The 24,812-nt window shown below is 46.9% G+C and overlaps 1 protein-coding gene across 10 annotated transcripts in view; it reads right to left on the bottom strand.

Moving 5' to 3' along the window:
- The window catches only part of Trak1 (trafficking kinesin protein 1), a 129,908-nt gene that overhangs the window by 33,537 nt on the left and 71,559 nt on the right, over nucleotides 1-24,812 (bottom strand). For all 10 annotated transcript variants that reach the window (XM_029554300.1, XM_029554303.1, XM_029554298.1 and 7 more), the window contains 5 exons: nucleotides 14,093-14,169; nucleotides 6,901-7,017; nucleotides 3,487-3,587; nucleotides 2,603-2,711; nucleotides 618-696 (listed from right to left, as the gene is read on the bottom strand). In XM_029554300.1, the coding sequence (XP_029410160.1) occupies nucleotides 618-696; nucleotides 2,603-2,711; nucleotides 3,487-3,587; nucleotides 6,901-7,017; nucleotides 14,093-14,143 (457 nt within the window). In that variant the 5' untranslated portion in view covers nucleotides 14,144-14,169. The remainder of the gene's footprint in view (nucleotides 1-617; nucleotides 697-2,602; nucleotides 2,712-3,486; nucleotides 3,588-6,900; nucleotides 7,018-14,092; nucleotides 14,170-24,812) is intronic.

The following is a 24,812-nucleotide window of genomic DNA, read 5'->3' as shown; positions in this document are numbered from 1 at the left end:
CTCCACTCAACAAGGCTTCCCTCCAATGGTAGGCCAGGCAGGCTCCAGGAGGGGGCTGGAAGTGACACCAAGCACAGGTGCACTTGGCCGAACCTTAACATTCCACCATAATAAGCACATCCATACAGCGATGGGAACCTTGGGCACAGGGCAGCTCCCTTGCAGCTTCCCATCACATTCAGACCTGGGGCCGTTTTACTAGGCATGACACAGGCTGTGTTTCATGTACTCAGTATTTCAACAGACCTCCCCTTCTCTTACCTTGAAGCTCACAACAGAGATAGCATGGGGGAAAGTGCCAATTTAAAAAGCAAAGCTGAAAACTTTGGTGTCAATTGCTTCAAATCACATCATTCTTCCACATGGGATTTTGTATCTGGTCTTAACCTGGGTTTCAAATAATCCCAATGTGAAGTCCAAACTAAAATTAAATATCCACCTAAATGAAAGACAGCTGACACCCTGGCTCTCAATTCACAAATGAAGCAAAGGGTGCCGCAGAGGAGAGGCCTCCTGTTTTCAGAAAAGTGCCACTGAGCTTGGGCCTGAGGGGAGAGTGATGGGAGGTGCTGAAAGGAGGAATGGGAGTGGGGTGGGGAGGAGGGAGGGGTACATACTCAGCTCCTTCACGCAGTCATTCACCAGTTGCTGCTCCTTCTCTTCGTAGGTGATGGTTTCTGTCTTCAGCTGGCAGGCCTGTGGACACGGCTCAGGTTAGAGGATCGGCATTCGCACAATCAGGACTGGCAGGTGGACCAGGGTTCCAGCATGGACCTGGGCATACTTGAGTCCAAAACACTGCCCTTCAGCATCTCTCCATCTGCCACGGTAACACCCTTCAGGACAGAAAGCCCATCTGTGCTCCCTGCCTGGGTACCACCTTGTACACAATTCTCAAGGCAGAGAACTGAAGAGTGCACCACTAGAGGGTGCTATTATTTGTGTCTGTTCCATGGCTTTCCCGATGCCTGAGACACTGCTCCGCCTATGGCAGGCATTCTGAGGATAACCACACGAATGGCCAACCTTTACCAGGCCAGGCACTGAACTACAAGGTTCTGAGATGGTGTTACATCTATCCTGCTCAGCTCACTAAGAACAAGGTCTCAAAAGTTATCCCAGAAGTGGAGGGCACAGCAGCTCATGCCTATAACTGCAGCACTTGAGAGAACAAGGCAGGAGAACTGCTATGAGTTTGAGGCCAGGCAAGGCTACACAGTGAGTTACAGACCAGCCAGGGATACAAAGTGACAGCCTGTATTGAAACATGAAGGGGAGGGGGGGGGATAGCTATCCCTGGGCTCTAGACAGCTTGCTCTGCCTGAGAAAGTGGGAAGAGAGCAGTCTAGAGGCCCAAGAAAATGGCCAGTTAAAGAGAGGTAGCCCCCAAGGGTCCTGGGCCACAGGCAGGAGACAGAAGAATTCTGAGAAGAGGTGGGCCATCAGGAATCCACAGCTGGATTAGATTCTCTCAGCTAGCTCAGGGACAGAGGGCTGAGTGCCTGGGACTAAGTTGGTCACCTCAGCCAGATGCTGGGAGAGCAGCAATGGACTCCAAATGGGAAGCATGGGCTCAGCCTTGTTCAGCCACGGGCTAGCAGACCAAGCAGGCCTGTGGTTCCTATTAGTAAGGAATAAAGGGCTAGAAGAGGCAAGGTCTGCAAGAGTAGGCTGTGCAAAAGAGCATCTTGTATCTTAAACTCAGACAGGAGTTTCTTTCCAATGCGTGGCAAGTTCAAAGTAACAGGTGGCCTGCCCTATAGGAGGGGCCTCGGGGAATCTGGAGCCAGCTTAGGTGGGGGCATAGCCCAAATCTGACAAAGGGCCTAGTGGACAGGGCACCATCCCTTTGGCTACAGAGCATAAGATCACTGCTAAGTAAAACAAACAGCATTGAATCTACAGGTTTCAGAGGCTTTAGAGAGGGAGGGTGGACGATGGGGGAAAAGTGGGGGCTAAAGTCACAGACTTACAAATCCTGTCTTTATCGTTTATTTACTCTAAATATCTAGCAGCCTGGGGCCCAACTCTTACTACAAATGAGAATCAAAGTAACCAGCTCTCAGTCTTGTTGTGGAGATTCAAATGATGATGATGATGATGATGATGATGATGATGATATAGGCCAAGTGCCTGGCACAGTGCCTTCCTTGCCTATATAGGAAACACTCAAAAGCATAAGCTCCCAGGCCACCCAGCTCAGCCTTTTTAAATGTACCATGTAGGAACTCTCTCAGCTCTGGAGTACCATTATTTCCTTGGAGCAAATCTGATCCTGGATAATGTGAGAACTAGTGTCACCTCCAATCTTCAGGCCATTGCTTGAGTACAATATCAGAACTGGGGACCATGGTGGAAGGTCTTGGGGTGAGGGGAGGGGTGTGCACCTCCTCTCAGTCTTCACCTGCTGAGGTGGTCAGCCCAGGAGGCAGTGTCTGCACGTCTGTGTCTGAGAGCCCTGGCTCCAGGGAGCGCAGGCACAGGTGGTTTGTCCTCAGAAGGGTGCTTTTCGGGGTACTACCACTATAGCTATTCCTGCCGGATGAGGCAAAGGGACTCCCCACACCCTTCAAAAGGGACGAGAGCAGGGCATTCGTGCCACCTCAGATCGAAGTACGACATTCTCCTCTTCGAGGTCCTTCAGCTTCTTTTGAAGAGAGTCCAAGTGGAAATAATTCTGAACGGAAGATGATGACTCGTTCCTCTTTAGCCTAGGGGAAAATTATGCTCAAGGTCAGGGAGGCTGAGCATCCTCCCTACTGGGGCAATCAACTGCTCTCCCCCCCTTACTCAAGGGAATATCCCCTAATCTTCAGGCAACCTGCCACACTGGTCCCATGTTGAAATATTCTCCACAAGGTGCAGTTACCACATCAGCTTAGAATGGGGAAGGGGGGTCAGCTCTATTTAAAACCAATGCAATTCCAGGGTTCCCGGGAGCTCATTAACTCCTGGGATGCACACCTATGTGTAAGAAGCGTTTTAAATACACTGGGTATGTGAACTCAATGCTCACAACTCCATGATCTAAGTGTTCTTAATGGCTCCATCCTACGGTGAGGAAACAAGCACAGGAGTGAGGTGCCATGGCTTATAAGTCACAGAGTTGGGACCCCCAAAGCAGGCCACTGGGCTTCATATGTGAGACTCTGCTGACCTCAGGGAAGCTCCCAGGCATTCTGACCAGCCATGGCACCCGAGGCTCCAGGATCTGTACTTCCTCTCATCACAAAGAGCCCATCCTGCTCCCACAAACATGCCAGGGCAAATCAGCTGTCCTGACACACAAGCAATGAGACCTGTAAGAGGCAAGGTGACCCCTGCAGCTCCCACTCAAACACTGACACTGCTCTGTCTGAGGACCTCAGATGGTCATTCTGGGAAAGGCTGACCCACATTGGTAGTGAGTCTGCCTAGATGCTGCCAAGGGTGTCCACAACAGTCAGCCGGTACTCTGGCTCCAGAAGCCCACTGCTGGTGACTTACGGGGTTGAGCAGACAGACTCAGGCTCGCTCTCCTCGGCAGCACTGGTGTAGAACTGAAGCAGCTCATCCTTCATGGACAGCTCGTGGCGGAGCTGAGACACCTGGGCGGGCAGGACAGGGAGAGCTAAGTTTGCTTTCTGGAAGCTGACAATATCCTCTCCGTTTACAAGCACTACTTAGAGACAGAGTTACTTAATGCTTAGGGACAGAGTTCCTGTTGAAAGTGAGGGCACTGTCAAGTGAAGCCAGGACCTGCTGCCCAGGACCTTTCTGAAGCAGTGAGCAAACTCACTGCCCATGTTTCTGGCTCGGTGCTTTTAACCTGAAACTGCTTGCTGCAGTTCTCCCAAGTGCTGACTAGAGTCGGAGGCACTGCAAAGTTACCGGTGTGAAACCTTCCTTTGTTGCACTAGCTCTTCAACAAAATGAGCAGAGGTTCCTCTGATGAATAAGGCCTGGGCAGCGCCACTCAGGGAGAAGCGTCTCTCCCACAGTCTGCCCATCTGTCACCGGTACTTGGGAAGTATGGACTGAGAACATCAAGACCTGGAGGCCAATAGGAGGGCCTCGTGTGTCTAAGAAGCTGAGCGGGATCCTGGGGCCTCCTCCCTGTCTCAAGCCAGTGAATCCCCAGTATCCGGCTGTGACCAAATCTGTGAGCAGATGTGGAAGGTTCTGGAAGTGGGTGCAGAAAGGGGAGGATTCCTAGACTGTCCTGCAACCTCCTAATTTTTTCCTTATGCAAGCACTTACTTCTGTCAACCAGACCAGAAATCAGCCTCCTTCCCCCCACCTTGAAAACTAGTACCCATTTCACAGGGAAGGAAAATAGAGGGTTATGTCACAGAGACACGTGACACTGGGTATGAACAATCAAAGCACTGAACGACTGTTGTTTGGCCATTTTGAAATTCCACATTCTTAGCTAAACTGAGTTGAAGCACTCTGATCAATTATGGCTCCAGCAGGCTCATCATTAAAAATATTTTTATTAAATTAAAATTGGACAGGGTGTGGGGGGGTGCACCTGTGGAAGTCAGAGGACAGGACAACTGTCTAGATCCAGTTCCTTTTAGGGATCAGATTCCTTTCAAAATGTGGGTCCTGGAGACCAAACTCATGTAGTCTGGCTTGGACACAAGTGCCTTTACCTGCTGATCCATCTTGAAGGCCCATTCTCATCATTTTGCAGATATAGGCCTTGACCCTGGACCTAAAGATACACCCGAAGAGTCAGGATTGGGTCCAGCTCCATTATTATAGTAATACCAGTAACTAAGTTAATTGAGCCCCTGCCCTTAAGTTCCTTTTACAGGCCAAGCACTGCTCTAAACCTGTCCACATACTGACCCTTTTATTGGGCAAGGCGTGGAGGTCACAGTGATTTCAGGGATGAAGAAACAGCTGTCTCCCTGACCCAGTTTGGGGTTCCCAAGTGGTCTGCACTCAGGTTCCCACAAATGTGTGATGGATGAGAACCCGTATGCATGCCTTGGGCTAGAGGTCCCCAATCACAGACCACGGACAGTTTGTCCTTTACAGTCTTGCAGTGAAAGTTGCTTTGTGGAATGTTTACTGCCTTTTTGATTTTTTTCTTCAACTGTCATAAACTATATTACATTTAAAAAAAAAAAGAAAGAAAGTGAGGGCACTGATGGATTTGATTCCTTGCTACTCAAAGACTTGAGTCTGATCCCAATTAAGAAAAACAATCAATGACTTCTGGTCAAGAAACTCCCTGTCAGTATCATCATATTTAGTTAGATATAGAGAAATGCAAAGGAGGGACTGGAAAGGCTTTGGGCCTTGGAAGCAGCCAGATGATCAGGTGGGCAAGGGGCCAGAGTAACGGGTCCTAACACTAAATGAAAGGAGAGGCCACTTGCTTTGCCAGAACCCAATGCCATCTCAGAGCAAGTCTGTAGCTGTGCCAGCTCCAGGTGGGCTTCCAGGAGCAGTTTATAGACCCCACTTGGAAATCCCCCTGTGACTGATGAACCACATAGGGTCCCTGGCCATGCTGACAACTGATGAAGGGGCTTTGCAAACCATGTTGGTTTGGACCGAGGGTTTAAGATAAGCCAAATGAAGCCATACGACTTCTCACCTGCCTTCCAACATTCAGTACTCATAAATACATGGAAGCAGCACTATGAAAAAGAACTGGAAGTCTTCCTCATTCTTTCTTGTCTCATTTGATTTGTGGTTTATTCCAACTTTCCCATACCACAAAGGGAACAGATTCTGTTTTCTTTGGAAGAGTAACTTGTGTTATTTGCATAAAGATTTCACCACCTGGATGGATAATTTAATGATCTGCCAAAGCAGAGCATGTCATCTTAGTTTTCAAATTCAAAACTTTTCCAAGGAAAGCAAGGCCTTTCTACTCCCCGAGTAGATGTTCTTCACGTACAGTGAGGAGGCCATCCCACACAGACCGTCATGGGAAGAGGCCAGTGGGCAACCATTCACTGGGTCCTGGGTGATGTGTTCTGCTCAGAAGGACATGTTGACCTGCACAACTTCTTCCCAGTCACCCAGGAGATGGGAATTCAGGCATGGAAATTCAGGCTATTTCCCTGGTGCAGGATCAACTTTACTGCCTCCCAGAACACAACAGGATTCTTTCTAGCTTACAATTTTTGAAAGAAAGCTGGGGGTTAAACCCTTTCTTACAGCAGTTTAACTCCATTTCACCTTACAAAACATCATTAAACCTAGACTTGGAATAATTTTAATGAGGAAAAAAATGACTGAATACACTTTAGGGTCATGGATAAGGGCATCCTTTCCACTAGAGAAGTTTCTGACAGAAAAGGAGGGAGAAGAAATAAATAAAATCCTCACAGTTAAAATTACTGCTAGGAGAAGAGGTAGGGGGCAGGAGAGAAGCTGCCCATAAGACCAGCTGTTAAGCTCCAAATCCCTGTTCCATCAACCCCAGCTAACACTACACAGCCTCCCTGCTGTAGACACATCTCTTTCAGAAAACTAGCATCCTTCCTCTTTACTCTGGGTTCCCTTCTGACTCTAAGTCCCCGTGAGAGAAGCTGAGATAGTCCATGTCCTTTCCCCTCTCCCATGACAGCCATCAATCAAGATATGTATAATGAAAATAACTGGTTTATACCATGAAAGCCCTATGCTATGTTTGATTTTATTCTACACACATACATTTATAGTGGACTGACAAATGTGAAAGGCTACTTTACTCTGCAGCAAGAGTCAGGTCCTCACAGAGTCCTCTCCAGGTACCTAGGTCTACCTGGTTGTTGCACTGGCCTGTGCATACTTCTGCCAGGCATGGAGTGTTACATGGTCTGGGCTTTCAGAGGACCGTGGCTGGCTTGACATGCCCAGGCACACAGGGCTCCCGCCCGCCTCACTTACTGCTCCCAGGCCACGACTCCTCACCTCCTCCCTGATATGTTCCACTTGCTCCTCCAGCAGCTCGTTCCTCTCAGTTAGGGTCTTGTTCTTCTTCAACAATGACTGGCCGATCCGTGCGGCCAACTCCAAATCCCGCTCTTTCTACAAAAGGCAAGAGAATTGGGATTTAAGAACCCTGTGCAGACACTGGAAGAGGCCAACAGGGCTCAGTGTCAAATGGGGAAGACAGGCGCATCTAGAAACAGCAGAAGAATGAACAATTCACCATCCTGGTCAGCATTTGATGCCTGTTAAAGAGGAGTCAACTTGCCCACATACATGCAGGAGCTATCCTGAAGGATATGATGAAAACCAGGTACAGGGGAGAGAAAAAGCTTCCAAAAACATTTCACAACTACTTTTGATATTTTGGCAATCATTAGCAGCACATTTCTCCACTTTAAAGCTTACCTATTGTAGGCCAGTCCTTAGCACATGGGTACACCCAGTGACATGGATGGATGGATGGATGGATGGATGGATGGATGGATGGGGGCATGGATGGGTGGATGGATGGGTGGATAGGTAGATGGATCTGTGGGTGAATGGATGGAAAGACTGGTGAGTGGATGGGTAGATGGGTGGGTGGATGGATGGATAGGTATGCAGGTGGGTAGGGGGATGGGTGGGTAGATGGATGGGTGGGTGAATGGATGGATGCATGGATGGATGGGTGGATGGGTGGGTAGATGGGTGGGTAGATGGATAGACTGGTGTGTGGATAGATGGATCTGTGGATGGAGGGATGATAGATGGATGGATAGGTGGACAGATGGATGGGTGGATGGGTGGATGGGTGGATGAGTGGGTGGGTGGGTGGGTAGATGAGTAGATGGATGGGTGGGTAGATTCAAAAACTAATGGTCCTACAGAAAAGTCAAAGAGCTAGCACAGAAAGGCAGCCTCTTTCGCTCACATACAGAACATACTGAGTTCTTCACTCTTGCCTGTGAAATGAAAATGTAGTAAAGTCACACCCAATATAGTTGCATCTGTTTGGGTGTTGTTTTGCTTTCTTATATAGGCTTTATTTTTTTTAAGGAACTTTCAAAATGCAGAGAGAAGGTGTAGAAATGCCATACTTCAGAGACAGTTCAGGACACAGGATGTTCTGACAGTTCAGCCACTAATACCAACTAGAGCGGCCCACAAGAAGACACTGCTGCCTTCATGGCTACCAACATATGTCACATCCAAATCTATCACTCTAAGATCCATTTGCCACTGTGGTCAGAGTCTACCTGCTTCTTTAGGTGGGAGGCTGGCAAGGTGAAGCAAGCTGGGGTAGAGACAGTCTTGGGCTCTGATTCCACACTGGGTATTAGCAATCCATGTGGCCTGAGGCAAATGACGTGTCCTCTCCAAAATCAGGAACACTATAGTTTTGTTCAAACCACAGGTTATACAACCATAAGTGTGTTGAGAAATAATTGAGGAAGTGACAATGGACATCTTGTTTTAAATGAAAAGCAATAGTGCAAAACTGAAATGCCAAAATGCCTTCCACGTAGAGTGTTATTTCATATTCAAACTTTTGGCATGTGTTTATATAACCTGTAAATTCTGGCACACAACCTGCGATGCATCTTTTTCTTTTTCTTATAGTGCTGAGGATTGCCTCCAGGGTGTTGATTGTGCTAAGTATAAAATATATCACCAAATTACTATTCCCCTAAGCCTCTGCATGTGTTTCTTACAGCAGGTGTTCACCCCCAGCTTAGTTGCTCCTGGTGAGCCATCCTAGGCTGAGCTGGGTACCACAGTCTGAACATCACTGGGGTCTAGCTTCCTGTTAAAGAGGCATGGTAGCTGAAATGGCTTTATTATCACTGAATTGTACCATAAAGAGAGCCAGCAGCTTCTTAGGAAAACCAAATTTTTACACAGTTTGGCTTCCTCTTGTAAGATGATAGCTTCTCAGGTCCTCCACAGTTCCCAAATCTGTAATGCTGTGACTACGATCCTACAGGTCAGCTGGGTATGGCATCAAGTGATCCATAAATAGCCTCCACTCACCCCTACCGTGTACACTTCATACCAGTCCCTCAGCACCCAGAAACTCAGCACACATAGAAAGAGCCCCTCCAGTGTAGCCAAGAGGACATGGTGGTAGCTCAGGCAGTCAAAAATCCTCATCTCTGCATCTATTCTCAGGGATCACAGGATCTCCAAGAAGATTCCGTATCTCCTGAACCCTTGTCATTTCTCAGACTCTATGGCTGTGCCTTCCTACGGGGGAAGGACTCAATGAATTGGTGTGGAAAAGGCTGCTGAGGCTTTGAGCGGCCAGAGAACAAGTCCAAGTGCTACAGAAAGGTAGCCTCCAAAGTCCAACATAAACCTGTTGAATTCCACACTAGGACAAGCACTGAGACAGGATTCCCAGAAGGGACTTAAATAATGCTCACTGCTCACTTCATGACCCCACTCCACGTTGCTTTCACACACCTGAGCTGCTAAGTTTCAGCAAGCACAGATATCTCACACACCTTAGCAGGGATCTGTGTGCACAGCACACTGCAGACAAATCAACAGTGAGGTAAGGTGCTGCCCAGAGCACATGAAAGACAAGAAGGCTTCCCAGTGCACACGGAGAGCCAGGGCCCAGGAGGGACAAGAACGGGGAAGGAGGAGCAAAGAAAACAAGAGGGGCACTGAGCTCAACCAGGAAGCCCTTTGCCCCATAGATCACACCTCACACCTGGGCAGGGCCTCCAGCCTCTCCCTCCCCAGTCCTGCAGGGAGCAGGTATCACTGATTAACACTGTAAATCTAACCTTCATGGTAATTAACCAGGGCATGGAGAAAAAGCAGGAGGGGACAGAAAAGTTCTTACAGGTGAAACAGAAACAAAAGTTACTATGGTGCCACATCTTTTCTGTTTAGTTTTATTTGTTTTGGCTTCTGGGTTTTTGTTGTTATTGTTGTTTTGCGATGGGGTCTTGTATAGCCCAGGCTAGCCTCCAATTCCAGGTCTTCCTGCCTCAATCCCCACATGAAGGAATGACAGGACTATGCTACCACAACCAACTCTGTCTAGTTTTATTATGGCAACAGGCTAATTAGGTTGTTTTTGAGACCCATAGGAATGGGGCAGGGAGCACCCTCCCCTTTTCTTACCGGTTAAGTCAACACAAAGCAAATATTTAGTTCTAAAGTCAAGAAAACAGCTAAGCAAAAAGCTTGGATTTAACCTCAAAACCAATGAGTGACTATAAAAAAAAATAATAATGAAATAACTTGGGCCCTAGGAAAAAGCCACCAAAAGTCTAGTCCTTTGATTCCCTGGGAAACAGGGCGAGGGAGGGCAGCTGCTTTGTAGCTGGACTTTGGCTTGAAAGACTACAACCTGACGCCTCTCTTGTCTGCACACTGGGCTGACTGGCACTCTCCCTGGAGAGGCATAGCCTGCTGCCCACACTAACAGGTGACTCATCTCATTCACCAATTTTAGGATAAAAAGTATGACTAAGGCCCAGTGGAAAGCACTCTCATAACTGGGGTGCAGGCAAGCTCTGCCCAAAGGTACATTCCCAATGCAGCAATCCAGGGCAAGCTGCAGGATCTCCTTCTTGGTAAACCCCCAGCAGCTGTGTGTGAGCTTCCAGAGCTAATCCCAGGCACCCCCTTCGTGTGCCAGGCAGCAAACCTACGTTCACAAATGGAGGCAAAGCTGGAGCAGCAAGGGGCGACTGTCACATGATGTGACGATAGCTAGACTTTAACCTGCCCAGTTCCAGAGAAAGGCAATGATCTGGGTTGTGATTTTCTTATCAGAGTAAGGGCAAGTGGTGTGCTATTTATAAAACACAGAGATGCAGACACAATCACCCGTCAAACATAAAACAGAAAGGCTTAACAAAGAACCTTGGGAAGAAACTGTTCTACCAAAATGATCTTCTTTGCACTAATTCAACTTTATTTTTTAAAGATAAGCTGACATTCTATACTTCATTGAGAAATTACCTGGAGAAAAGTGAATTATTTGTTTTATTTTAATTTTTAATTTTAGGGACAAGGTCACATATAACCCAGGCTAGCCTCAAACTTGCTATGTAGCTTAGGATGACCTTCAACTCCTGCTCCTCCTGCCTCAACCTTCCAAGTACTGGTAGGTACCTCAACTTGTAGGCGTAAGGAAACACCACCATGCCTGGCCAAAAAGTGAGTTCTTGATACTGGGCTCTGCATAAAGGGCTCAAGTCGTTGGCTTCTCTGGAAGTGGTCTTTGAATGTCCCAGCAGAGAAGGATGGTACCCTGTGGAGTATCACCCCGCACTACAGCCTCTGATGTATCACAGCTACAGACTGGGGGCTATGACTGCCCAGGGCAGTGGGAGCTCAGGTCACATTCTGAAAACAGAGATGTCCCATAGACAATCAACTAGCACAGTGTCAAAGACTAAGCAGCAAAAAACAGGCAAAAGTAACAGAGCCAGGGTTGGAGAGGTGGCTCAGCACTTAAGAGCACTGGCTGCTCTTACAGAGGACCCAGGTTTAGTTCCCAGCACCCACATGGTGGCTGACAATCACCTACAACTCCAGTTTCAGGGGATCTAACGCCCTCTTCTGGCTTTTGAGGGCACTGCATGTACAGGTGCACTTTTAGGCAGGCAAAACACTCACACATAAAATAATAAATAAAATTTCAAAATTAAAAAAAGAAAAGCAACAGAGTCCTATGCAGTGGTGCTGCAAGCCAGGGCTGGAAAGTCATCTGGTGATCTTGGTGTCTGACCCCTTTCTGTAGGGCAGAGGGTTCATCAGTAACTAGTTCTAAGAACCTCTATGGAATTAATGAACTCAAGTATGGTCAATGCTTAGCTCTCTAGTCAAATTTCATTCCTAACAAGTGCAACAAGAGACAGATATTCTATTGAATGTCAAAACAACATTTAACTTCAGATTGCTTAAGTCTAAAAAGACAAATCACCCAACAGGAGCCCTGCCCTGGAATAGTTTCTAACACATCCAAATGAAGGACCAAAACAAAGGAAGCCACAGGAAGACTCTGGTGCTCCAGCCTCAGCAGGGACACAGACTACCTGGGGCCAGGGTCAGGGAGAGCCTCACAGGTCCCTGGTGGGTCTGCAGCATGACAGCGAGAATCAGGAAAGACATCATAGGGCATACAAGGTCAACGTAGAAAAGCAGAGGGCAGGTCCCCCGAGGACAGAAAGCAAGTAGGGGCTGAAGAATGTGAACAAGTGAGCCACTCTGAATGCTCTGAGAGTCAGGAGGACAATGGTAGACACAAAGGATTTAGAACAGGGCAGAGAGCCAGCCAACTCAACCACTGAGGTTCAGATGCTTAGAATAAAGATAAAGGTACACATGTAGAATTCTCTCCAAAGGCTTGGCGGCCATGTGGACATGGGGAGGGGGGGAACTGAACACACTTTGTTTACTCTGGAGGACAGTAGCACTCCAGAAAAGCGTCAACAGGAACATTTCCAAAAGCCAGCAGTGTATCCAAGTGAGCCTACCAGTGGCTGACACCAGCCACCAAGATGGCAGCAACTGGAGTGCCACCAGAAGGCAAGAGGCCAGCATCTCAGAATGCCCTCCCCAGGAGCCAGTCACAACAGCCCAAACCCTCACATCATTTATATAGGGCTGAGGAGTTCTTGTCTTTTCCTTCAGAACAGAACAGTGGTGGGTTGCATGGCAAGTGGGAACATCTCACGTAGAGAGGGACAGAGATACTGGGTGGAAAGATGTACCCTGCGGGACTTGGGTCCTATCATCCTAACAGAGCCTGCTTGCTCTTTAGCCTTGTCCACTCTGAAACAGCCACAGTGCCATCTGTGTCACCCACAGCATCCTAATCTCTTCCTGGGGAAGGTGTTAAAGAATAGTCACTGACCCAAACTTGTTCTAGATTCTAGAAGAGAAACAAAGTCCAAAGTTACTGCCTGTCCTCTGAAGGCTAGCTTTGGGGTGAGGGCAGTTTGAATCTGAAATGGCCCCCACGGGCTTGTGTTTTGAACTGATATTCCCCAGTTGGTGGTGCTGTTTCGGGAGACTGTGGAATGTTCAGGAGGTGGGGTCCCCCTGGAGGAAGCAGGTCACTAGAGGCTGGACTTTGAAGGTAAACGTCTTCCTCCTCTGAGTTGTTTATGTCAGGTATTTGGTCATAGTGATGCAAAAGCACCATCACAGGCACGTACTCTGACCACTTGCTAAGCCCTGCCTACACTGGCTTGCACTTGGCCTGCACATGCACACATCACATACATGGTCTATCTAAGGGCCTTCATAGCCCCTCACTCCCAAATGACAACAGAACACTGAGACCAACTGAGAATGTCAGTCTCTCCAGGACATGCAGCCTGGCTGACCCCAAGCGACATCCTCAAGTTTTGCTGCCATGCTTATGTCACTTAGTTCCATGCCGATGCTGTATTCTGCTCTACTAGCCTAGAAGCAGAGGTTTAAACTATATCAGGAAGGTCGGGTCAATCATATATTCTTCTGTTAGTATATGGTTTAGGTTTCTCAAATCTGAAACTGGGTATTCTGACAGGTCCTTAAGTGCCAATATATGTTTGTGTCATTAATTCATGATGTCAAAAATCTAAACATGATGTCAAAAATCTAAACAAAAATTTTTGAGTGTGGCCCAGAACACTTACAGATGGCAATGTCACATTGCAATGTCAAAAGGTTAGATAACTGTGATCTGAAATATCAGTGAAGCATGGTGGTACATTCCTGCAGTCTCCGAACTTGGAAAGCAATAGTAGGAAGACCAGGAGTTCAAGACCCACCTCAGCTACATAGCAAGTTTAAGGTCAGCCTGGGTTTCACAAGCCTCTGTTTCCAAAAAACAATAACGAATCTAAAATGTGTACACAAAATTACAGTTTCCAAGGCCTACAAACATAGTTACTAGTTCAAAAAATTAAGCCACTGTATATGGTGAGGCACACCTTTAATCCCAGCACTCGAGAGACAGAGGCTGGCAGATCAGGTCTCTGTGTGGCCGAGTCCAGCCTGGTCTACATAGCAAGTTTCAGGTCAGCTGGGACTATATAGTGAGACCCTATCTCAAAGAAAAAAAGCCATTAAACTGTACAATGCAGGAGCCTAATGTGAGATTTCTCACTGAAAGGTACAAGGAGTCAGTGCAGATCCATCAGTTATAAACAGTCCTTCGCCTTCCCCACACACTTACCTCCTCAAGAAGCCTCGTGACAGCATCTATGTCATTGTATGTCTTAGTCATCTGGCCAACTCTTTCAGCACATAGAACTGCAAGAAACAGAAAAGACCATAAATCAGACTGCTCGTGTCACAGACCTGGCAACAGATGGCCCACCTAATAAGGTCACCCCAAACTTGTGTCTGAGTATCAGATCATTGGTCTATCAGATTCCACCCATACCAGACTCAGCACCACATGACTCCACCTCCCAGTTCCAGTTAGGAGGCCTGAGTTTGTGAGGGGACAGCGATGCTGAGTCCCATGACACCTTCACACAAATGCTTTGTCCAGGGCCCAGTGGTAGAGGGAGAGGGGCTCTGGCCTCATGCAAACTCAGCAAACTAAAGTGGATAGGGTGGGTCTGTGGAGCAGCCTCCCATGTATGAATTACTAGAAAGGCCTACAGGACTCACACCCCACAGACAACACAGACCCAGCAACACCGACAGAGTGGGAGCTTCCAGTATGCAGCTATCTGAATACTTATTAAACACTGTCTTAGGCTGATAACTTCATTAACAGTGGATGCTCCCTACTTCCCAAGTGACCTAAATTCTAAGGTTATGCAGCTTCCATATCAGGAGCACTAAGGTACTGTCCTTTTAAAATTCACTCCCCAAAACACTATTGCTGTGGCCTCAACACATGTATGCACCCCCCACACACACACACACAAACAGAGCCTGATTTCATTACATGTACAATTAACTGTGGTCATAAGAGGCTGCTCATAAGCTACTGTAGGACCAGGCCTTCTCCTCCTTCCATTGGAGAAAAGGAACATGGGACAGAGAAAGGTTTTAGTCTGCTAGAGCATCTCAGGTTATTTGCTTCAAATCAATGGCAAAGAATTAATTGACAGTTCAGCACAATTGAGAAGGTACCGTGAGTTTTATTATGTTCTGGGAGGATGACTGCATTTGGATTTAGGGCTAATGAGCAAAAGTTTTAAAGACCCAACATGGCAATAATGCTTTTTAGCTAAGACTCTGGAGAATAAATCTATTAAGAGTGGACACTTTGCAGCGGGTCAAGTGCTTGCCACATGAGCATGAGGGCCTGTGTTAGGTCCCCAGAACTCTACGTAAAATAGCCAGGCAGGTGGATTCCTGGAGCTCCTGGCAGCCAGCCTTGCCTAATTGGTAAGTTCCAGGACCCTGTCTCAAAAAACAAGACAGACAGTTCCAGAGGGATGACACCTAAGGTTGACCTCTGGCCTCCATGAGCACCTGCACACATATGCATTTGTAACCCCCTCCCACCCCCCAAAACAATCCTTCTTAGTAATGCTTTGTATCATAGACTCTGGAAAATAATTCTATTAAGAGTGGCAGCTTCTGTAATGACCCACATGCAGCAATAGTCCACAAGAGGCACCTAGACCCAAAGCCTCTCACCAAGTCAGACTTGGAGCCTTACGCGTGAACTGCAGCTGGAATTCAATAAGTCTCTAAATATTTTAGCAATGCAAGCAAAGCTGATCCTAGATAAGCCCACAGAAACATGACCTTCTAGAATGATTTCCTAGCTCAGGCAGGCGCTGAAATCTGGTTTTCAATCTGAAATATTAGCATCCCAGGAGTAGGACCCAGGCCCTCTGCAGCCCTCCCCAGCCCCAGTCAGCATTTTCCTTGCTGCATCCTGGGGAACAGACGTTGCCTGGCTCAATATCCCATTCCCTTACTAAATCTTCCCTTTCCCTTGACAGCAGCCAGTGGGGGAATAGCAGGGAGATGTATAAGAGAGGGTTTAAACTGACTCTGTCCATAGGATCCAGTTCAAACTACCCTGGACAGTTCAAGGCCAACAAGCCATCTTTACTTGAGGATCTTCATGGCAGTAGCAGAGCTCTTTTAGCCCCTGAACAGCTGTGGCGGTCCATGGGAGGACATGGCTCCTGGCTGCTATTTCAGCCTTGCATTCATCAAACATGACACATTTTAAAAACTCTGTGGGCTGGGGCTGTAGCTTAGTTGGTACAATGCTTGCCTAGCACGCATGAAGCCCTGGGTTCCATATGCAGCACTACATAAACCAGGTGCAGTGATGCATGCCTATAATCCCAGCACAAGGTAGGTAGAGGCAGAAAGACAGACAAAACCCCCAACAGACTAACAAGACCTAAATTCTGAGAGCTGGGCTCGCTCTAGGCAGTCCTATAAACCACAAGTAGATGAGTATATATGGTCTTAACAAATAGTGCAGACAGATTCCCAAATCACCTTGACCCAGGTACCCGCCCCCCATGACAAAATTCTACAAAAATATGTCAAAACTGAATACTGATGTAAATCTTACCCAGATTTCCCTGGGACTGCTTTTATAATTCCATGGGCCAGTTTCTCATAGTCACTCTGCAGTGAGGAAAGCCATCTTAGCGGAAAGAGTATGCAAAAGTCTCTTGGGCTGGGGAGATGCTCAGTCACAACAGGGCCTGCCTCATAAGCATGAGGACATGGGTTCGGATCCCCAGAACCCATGTAAAAAAGGCAGGCATGACTGCATGCATCTGTAACCCTGGTGCTGACGTGGGGATGAAGACAGGAAGATCCCTGGAGCTTCTGGCTAGCCGATTGATGAGCCTCAGGTTCAGTGAGAGACTCGGCTTGAAAAGATACGATGGACAGTGACGGAGAAAATACTGAGGACTTCTGGCCTGCACACACGCACACACACACACACACACACACACACACACACACACAAACACACCCCACATTTATGTGTATATATGAAAACCTCTACCATCTTATGGTCCTCTGCACAGGCTCACACATTCACCACCCAAGGATCCTTGTGAGTTGTCCTTTTACGAAGTTGTGTTCAATAAGCTTTAAAATATTTAACAATTGAACCCTATAAACTGGACAGTGGGACCAGTGGTCATGCTAGTGATTTCTCAAGCACACACTGTCACAGGCACACAGTGAAAGGTGGCTGAATGTGCCTCTTCATAACCCCAAGACGGACAGCTGCACTAGAGGTGCAAGGTACAGGGACATCCCACAAGATGTCAGGACCACTGACTGAGCCAAACTATCCAAGTCAGAAGTATAAGTAAAAACAACAGTTTTCTCTAGGCTAGGGTGGCATACCAATATTCCAGTTGTGTTTTTAAAAGTACATATTATCCCAATTTGATGGTAAAGAGAAATATATAGATTAATGAATTGTACATAGAAAGAAAGCCAGAGTAACCACAAAAAAATAGTAAAATTTGGACAGGATCACAGATTTTAATAACTACGCAGGCATTTTTGTAATTAGCAGATAGCAAAGGTACATGTTTATGGGGTGCAGTGCAATGCTAGGTACACTTGTACACTATGCATGTATCAACCCAGGCTGCTGAGAGGTCACCTATGGATTCTGTTGTCCCTTACTGAGCATGTTCAGTGTGGTCAGGTACTGGCTACAGTCTGCTGTATATTATAGCTCATGCAACCCTTAGAGCAATACTGTGCAGTGGACACTTAACACCGTTTTACAAAATAACTCACTCAATGTCACATGGCTGGCAAGCCGCAGAACACAGAACAGACCCCCAGCAGGGGGAGCAGCTAACATCTATGGTGTCTAAGGATTTTATAATCTGTCTCTTTGAATCTTCCAGTAACCCTGCAGGGCGGGACTGCTACAGTAAGGACACCACAGATGAGGAAAGTGAGGGTGGGAGGCAGTCAGAACCTGACAGAAGGGCACAGTGAAGGTCTGTTTCACATGGGCTGGCGAATAGTTGATGATGACCACACTTTTGGTTTTGAATGAGTGAGTTTATTAAGTATATACCAAGCCAAAGTAAAAGAGTAAATAGAAAGAGGCAGAGATAAGATCACCAAACTGGGTGCTCACAACATCAGCAGAAACCAGCCAGGGAAGCTACAGTAGTTAGCTGAAGCTGCCAACTGAGCTCTCGCCATGGCTGAGCTTCCTGGGTCTGAACTTTAGGTTTTTCATTTCCATTGTAGGTGTTTTTATATCACAGGATGAACAATGGCAACATCCATTAGAAATGATTTACCTTTCAGCTGTTTTTAAGGATACATTTTGCTATTAGCTTTCCACCCCATCACAGAGTTGGGGGAAGGACAGCCCAACCCCAGACAAGGGGGCTTGGAGGACACTTCACACAAACATGCTTAGACCTGAGGTGGGGTGGAGGCAACCTGGCTCCCAGAGTCAGCTTCTCAGTTAACTCAAATATGGTAATTTACCAATAGCATGAATATGACAAGGTCACAGAGAATAAGCTTGCATTGTGAGGGCTGACCCTTGGCCAGTCTGGCTCCTGAATTCAAACAGAACACCATTAAGTACACAGAGCAAGGCCAGGGCCAGACACAAACCAGCAGTGTTCAGAAAGTGTGCAAACACAGCAAGCAGCATTGTGGCCGGGAAAGAACCTTGACCTTGGAGGAGGTTTTCACAGAAGACCAGGGCCAGACCCCATGCAGGCCCCTTAATTGCTAGGTCTTAGGTTTCCTCTTCCAAGAAATAAGGGGGTGGAGCAAGGAGAGTGGGAAAAGAACAAATCTATCTTTAAACTGTAAAGTGAATAAACACTGGTTCTGCTTTTCAAGCACCTACTTTCTAGACAGTGAATCTATGATAGATTACAGCCAAGCTTTTCTCTCTGCCAGAATCATATCTTAAATGGAAATCCCATTCTGACCCAGGACTTGCCACCAAATGAATACGTTTCCATCTGAAAAAATGTGATGCGCCGAAAGGGAAAGTAAAAGAATAGCTATTAATCTTTATAACCGCCTAATACAAGAAAACTGTAGAAAAGGTTGAATGTAGCCTGCCACGATAGCCAGGCAGATATACAGTACACATACTGAGTCTCTGATACTAAGTGATGCCACCTTCATGGACCAGGCTCTGTGTCCAACAACACAGGACACCTGCCTGCTCCAGATGCACAAGAAATAAGATAACCTAGGAGAGAAATTGGGGGTACAAGGCTTTAATCAAGGAACAAGCCCCTTAAAAGAGCTGAGACTATTAGCTAGGCATGGACACACACACTTGGGAAACTGAAGCAGAGGATAGTGAGTTCCAGGCTAGCTTGGCCTATATAGTGAAACCTTATCCCCCAAACCACCTACTATTTTTTTTAAAGGTGAAAGATCTAGAACTTCTATCATGGGCCAATGGAAAGTCACTGGAAGGTTTTGCACAGCAAAGCACCTGCATGTGGCTTGTACCTCAGAAAACATTTTGACTCCAGTGTAGAATGATCAGTGTGAGGTGCAAAGCAAGTCCAATGACCTGCATCAAGCTTGCTAGATTCTTCCAGTGGTCACTAGGTGACACTAAGTGAGCTCCTAAAAGAGAGACTATGAGATGAGAGTGAGTTGGAGGAAGAGCAAAGACAGGCTTTGCCTTCTGTTGAGATACAACAGACAAGTGTAGTCCATCCCCTGGATTTTCAGAGACAGGAAACAGAAAGTCAACAGCAAGATGGGCTACCATTGAGACCAACAGTTACATTACTGTGGAATCACATCCTGAGCACAGAGCTGACCACTTCCATGGCAGTCCTGGTGCCAAGAAGATCTGGCCACAGGGAAACTCAGGAGTGACTCAGGCTGAGGCCTGGAGACAAAAACCGACAAGAGAAAGAAGTGGTGGCAGTTGGGGTGACTGGGGTCAGACTTGGGCTGGCAGGGGTGGGTGGTGTGGAGAGGGGCTGCAGAGCAGATATGGCAAAGACTGGAGCAGACAGCAGAAGGCTGGGGGGCTGGGCATCAAGATCAAAGACAAAATTCAAGAGGGAAGGGTGGCCAGTAGGGAGTTCCACAGCTTTATCACTGCCACCTGCTCTCCCTGAGGAACCCTGTATCCCCTATATCCCCATGTCACACATCATATTAATGGGCTTCATAAGCTCCCTTGACATTGTGGCCTTATCAGTTGTCCTTAAGAAATTACGAGTTGGAAGACCTCGCTCTTTATCCATTTTGATGGAATAAACAACTGCTGTCACTTCTTAGCCTGGCTCTGAAAATATCCCTCCTGTCAACATCAATGTTACAAATCTTCTCATATTTTAGAGGGTAAATATGCAAATGAACACTTTATGGATGCACATGTGTATGTGTCTATGTGTGTCTGCACTTGTGGGTATGTGTATAAAAATAAAGGCATTCCTAACTCTCAAGAAGACACTGCTTCCTTGTAATTTGAAGACCAAGTACCCAATATCCATGAGCGTGGAGGAAACATCCACATCTTCCCTTCAGAACTGCACTGGGGGATGTTCATGCTTTGCTTTATGTATAAGACATTTAATTAAAACAGGTTTCAATGCGTGTTTTAGAAGCCAGGTTCCATTGTATGCCCAGGAATTTTCCCTCTTGTCATTTGTACCTTACCATTCACGTCTTACAAAACCAACTTTTATTTTCTACAATCTTTATTCTAAAAACTGCAGGCAGACTGGTGAAATGGTTCAATGGGTAAAGGTGCTTGCCACCAAGCCCGATGACCTCGGCTGAATCCCTGAAATCCACATGGTGGAAGGAGGGAACTGGCTCCTGAAAGTTCTCCTTTTAATTTCACATGCATGTCATACACAATTAATCAATCAATAAATGTAAAAATATTTTAAAATTTCAGGCATATTGAATAAGCATTTTAAACAGACATGTATTCCTAGAAATTCTGATATGCCTTGTAGAGGCAGAGCTGGTTGAGTGGGTGTGGGAAACACAAATGATCCACAAGCAAAGGGCTTAGCTTCTCACTCTGCCCAGCAGCAGTGGGTGTCAGGATGGGAGCATCGCTACTTGTGGCCCTTGATCCACCAGGAAGTAAGCATAATAAATCCTACAGTGTGCTTTGTTCACAGGGGCAGTGGGTTGAGGCCCAGAACCTGTCAGCCACAGGCAAAGGGCTTCCCTTCAAATCCTAGATGAGTCACCACTCACGCCAAGTTTCCGGGCATCACAGAACAAGTGCCTTGTAAAGCTCTGTCGACATGCCTTTGAATTTAACAAGTCTCCATCCTGCTTAAAAATTTCCCCAGCTTTGCCATTTCCTGCAACCATCAATTTCCATACACAGGACACCCAGGCACCATCATTCCCTGGTGCTGCTGACCCTGTCTGCCTCCTTGCCAGGTACTCACACCCACTGTCTGCTAAGCTCATCCACACCGGGTGATGCTGCTCACAGAGTCTGGCCTAGCCTCTGTACACCTGCCATTTCCCTCCAAGTGGACTGTTCTTCTTCCATTTCTCCAGCTGGGAATTTTCTGCACTTCCCACAGTCCAGCAAGAAGGACGTGCCTTAGGGTAGCTGGCACTATCCATGTATCACCTCTCCTGCCCACATCTGTGAAATAGGAATAGGCTGATTTAGGCAAAGCACTATTGATAAGGCGGGCATCCTTACATGGCTACTGTGAGTGGGCTGAAAACAACCCCAGATAGATTCAGGACTGAGTGAGCTAAACATAATGCCAGAGAGGGAAACTGAAGCTCTGAGAAGTTAGATTATCTAAGGTCACAGAGACTTTAAAGTCTCCTGCGCATCTACCAGAGGTAAATAAAGACATATGTGCCAACACCTAAACCTGTATACAAGTGTTCATGGCAACAAAAGCCATTACAGTCCAAAAATAGAAGTAATACCTATTAACTGGTGAGAGAACAAAGTGTGGTATATGCGCACAGTGGAATAGAGCTCAACCATAAGAAGAACACGGAACAGCCAAACACAGTGGCACACACCTTTAATCCCAGCACTTGGGATGCAGAGGCAGGTGGATTTCTGTGAGTTCGAGGCCAGCCTGGTCTACATTGCGAGTTCCAGGTCAGTTGGAGCTACAGGGAGGCCCTTTCTCAAAAAGACCAAAATAAAAAAAGAACATGGACCTAATACATAACATAGCACGAATGAACTTCAAAACTTATGCTTTTTTAAAGAAAAGACAAAATGCTGTATAGTTGGGTTTTATTCATATAGAAAGTAGATTAGCTGTTTCCTAGGACTCAGGGTGGGAATGAGAATGAAATGTAAACAGACATGAAGGAATTTTACTGGGAAGGAGAGGATGCAAAATCCTAAATGTGAATTACATTGATAGCTGTACAATCTAGTGAAATCATAGAAATCATTAAACTACTCAGTTACAATGGGTAACTTTTATAAGATGTAAATTATATCTCAATATTTCCAGTTACTAAATAAAATGCAAACAAGTTGCCCTGAAACTGCACCACATCCCAACCACTTCCCTATAGCACTGTGGAATGTAAAAACAAGCTTTTGTTACCTTAGCCCTGACTAATAAGCCTTGCCTGGGCAGTAATAGTGTTGTTAGGCAGGAAACTTGAGGACTAGCAGATGAACCACGGAGGGGCCAGCAGAGATGATTGTTCTGAACCAGACATAGAGGTGACACTCAAGAAAAAAGGTCTGCTTAACCCACAAAGATCAGCCAGTTTCTAAGCAGTGCTCCAGAGAGGGTTGAAAGCATCAAAGCTCTGGACGATGGTTCATCACCCTAAGACGAACACATGTGGTGCTGACTGAGTCCCTTCCCCTGGCCTCAAGGCTTCCTGCAAGAAAGAAGGCAAATGGATCCACTGGAAAGGGGCAAACAAGCTCAAGTTCATGGTAACAAAAAAAGGAAGAAGAGGTGGGAGGTTGCTGGGAAAGACATACCTTCAAGAAGGTGTCACCTAAGCAGCTGTGGCCTTAGCAAGTGAGAGGTAGTGGTCATTGCTCCCCTGTATCCCTGAGACAGTAATTGATAAAGCCATGACCCCCATCTGTGAGGCCACCGGGTAGGGGTGAGGTGTCAAGAGTGGGGGACCGAGAGGGTACGGTTCACAGGTGTCAACAGTCACGGAGGCTCTGTGACTACTTCTCTGACTCACTTCCCTTCATCTTGATAGGCCAAAAGCAGAGTACCAACCAAATCATCTGTGAGGCAGAGAAGATGCACTGGGGAGATGGCTCAGTCAGCAAAGTCCTTTCCCAGAAGCATGAGAACCTGATTCCCAAAATGCAGATGAAAAGCTGAGTGTGGTGGTATGCCTGTAATCCTAGTTCTGAGGAGCTGGAGACAGGAGGGTCACTGGCCAGCCAGTCTAGCCTAATCAGTGAGCTGTAGCTTCACTAAGAGACACTGTCTCAAAAATTAAGGTGGAGAGCGATTAATGAAGACCCCTGACATCAACCTCCAGCCTCCACGTGAGATGACTAAGTATTGACAACATGCTGGCAGCTACCACCCCCCCCCCGGCACAATATAAACACGACTCCACTTATAACCAGAACAAACTACAATGCAAGTAAGATTTCCATTTAACAAACCAAACAGAGAGAGAGGCCAAGTAGTTCAAGGACAGGTGAGACATAACTATAGAGTTAAAACAGGTTGGCTAGATACAGTAATCACAGGCCTCACCCCAGACTGGAACTCCCAGTGTTGACCTATGGTGGTCACTTATCAACTAAGACATTTAACAAGGAGATAACCAAATGGCTCACACCTGAAGACTCCCCATGGTCCTGGCACTCGGCTGAGTGCTATTTGTACACCATCCCTGTACAGTTGACATGCATTCCAGGAGAGGAGTTTTACACTGTCCCATGTTAGACATGAAGAATCCATCCAGTGTCTCAGAGTTGTGGTGCAGGGGCCTAACTTATTTCACCTTCAAGTTGCTAGAAACAACTATTGAGCACATAAATGAATGGGACCTTCAAGGAATTCTTGGGGTAGTTGAGAAAGTAAGATGCATAGATGAGCAGGACACTGAGGGGCAGGCAGACAGAGCCTGGCAAAGATACTGCTGGGGAGTTTGGAGGGACGGGGGTACCCAGAGGTGCATAGATCAGCCAAAAGGCCCTAATACAGAGACCACAGGTAAGCTCTACCCAGGGTTAGCCTTGAGGTGTGCTGGTGCCACATGTTGGATCTGATTAACTGGATCAGTTCGTTTCTCACCCATGACCCTCCTAGAGAGTCCTGCACAGCGCCCTTGGGTGCTGCTGGTCATATAATGATCCAGTCCACAGCCAGCAGGGCCCAAGGTTTGTAGGTTCTGTACATTCGAACCTATTCCTTCTCTACAGGGCTGAGCCAACCCCCTGCAGCCAGGCAGGGCCCCTGATCTGGAAGAAGACGTTCTATTTACACTGCCTCCCAAAATTCACCTTGGAACCAACTGGAGACCTTGGACATCCAGAAGGCACTGCACTGGACACAGACATGGGAGTCTGGCCCAAGGCACTCCACCAGGCTCTGGGCTCCCAGGGCCAGCTGCCATGCTTTTCTGCTAGTCCAGATTCTAATCTCTGGTTAGTATCCAAGCTGAAAACTGCTTTTTGAGCAAAAGACCAATGTCTAAGGATAGCAAGATATGTATGCTGTGGCCTTAGAGATCCTCAATCTGCCTGTTACCAGAGTTATTAGAGTCACAGCCTGGAGCCTGGCAGCCCTAACATACCAGATTCAGCTACCTGTCCTTAATAGACCAATTAAACAAACAAGGAATAGTGAAAAGCAGAGAAATGTGACCGCACGATAAGACAAACAAATAGAGGTACAGTGACCACACTCCCAATTCCATCTTCTGGGTCCTAACATAAATCTAGGTTTAAATAGAGAGCAAGAGGTATGCACAGGGAAGCAGTCCTGGTCCAGCTATGGTCCTGCCCATCATCACCA

This window comes from Nannospalax galili, unplaced genomic scaffold, assembly GCF_000622305.1.
Source record: "Nannospalax galili isolate Female #2095 unplaced genomic scaffold, S.galili_v1.0 scaffold443, whole genome shotgun sequence".
Classification (NCBI taxonomy): Eukaryota; Metazoa; Chordata; class Mammalia; order Rodentia; family Spalacidae; genus Nannospalax; species Nannospalax galili.
The sequence above is the reverse complement of the archived record's forward strand: the minus strand, read 5'-3'. Positions and strand labels throughout refer to the sequence as shown.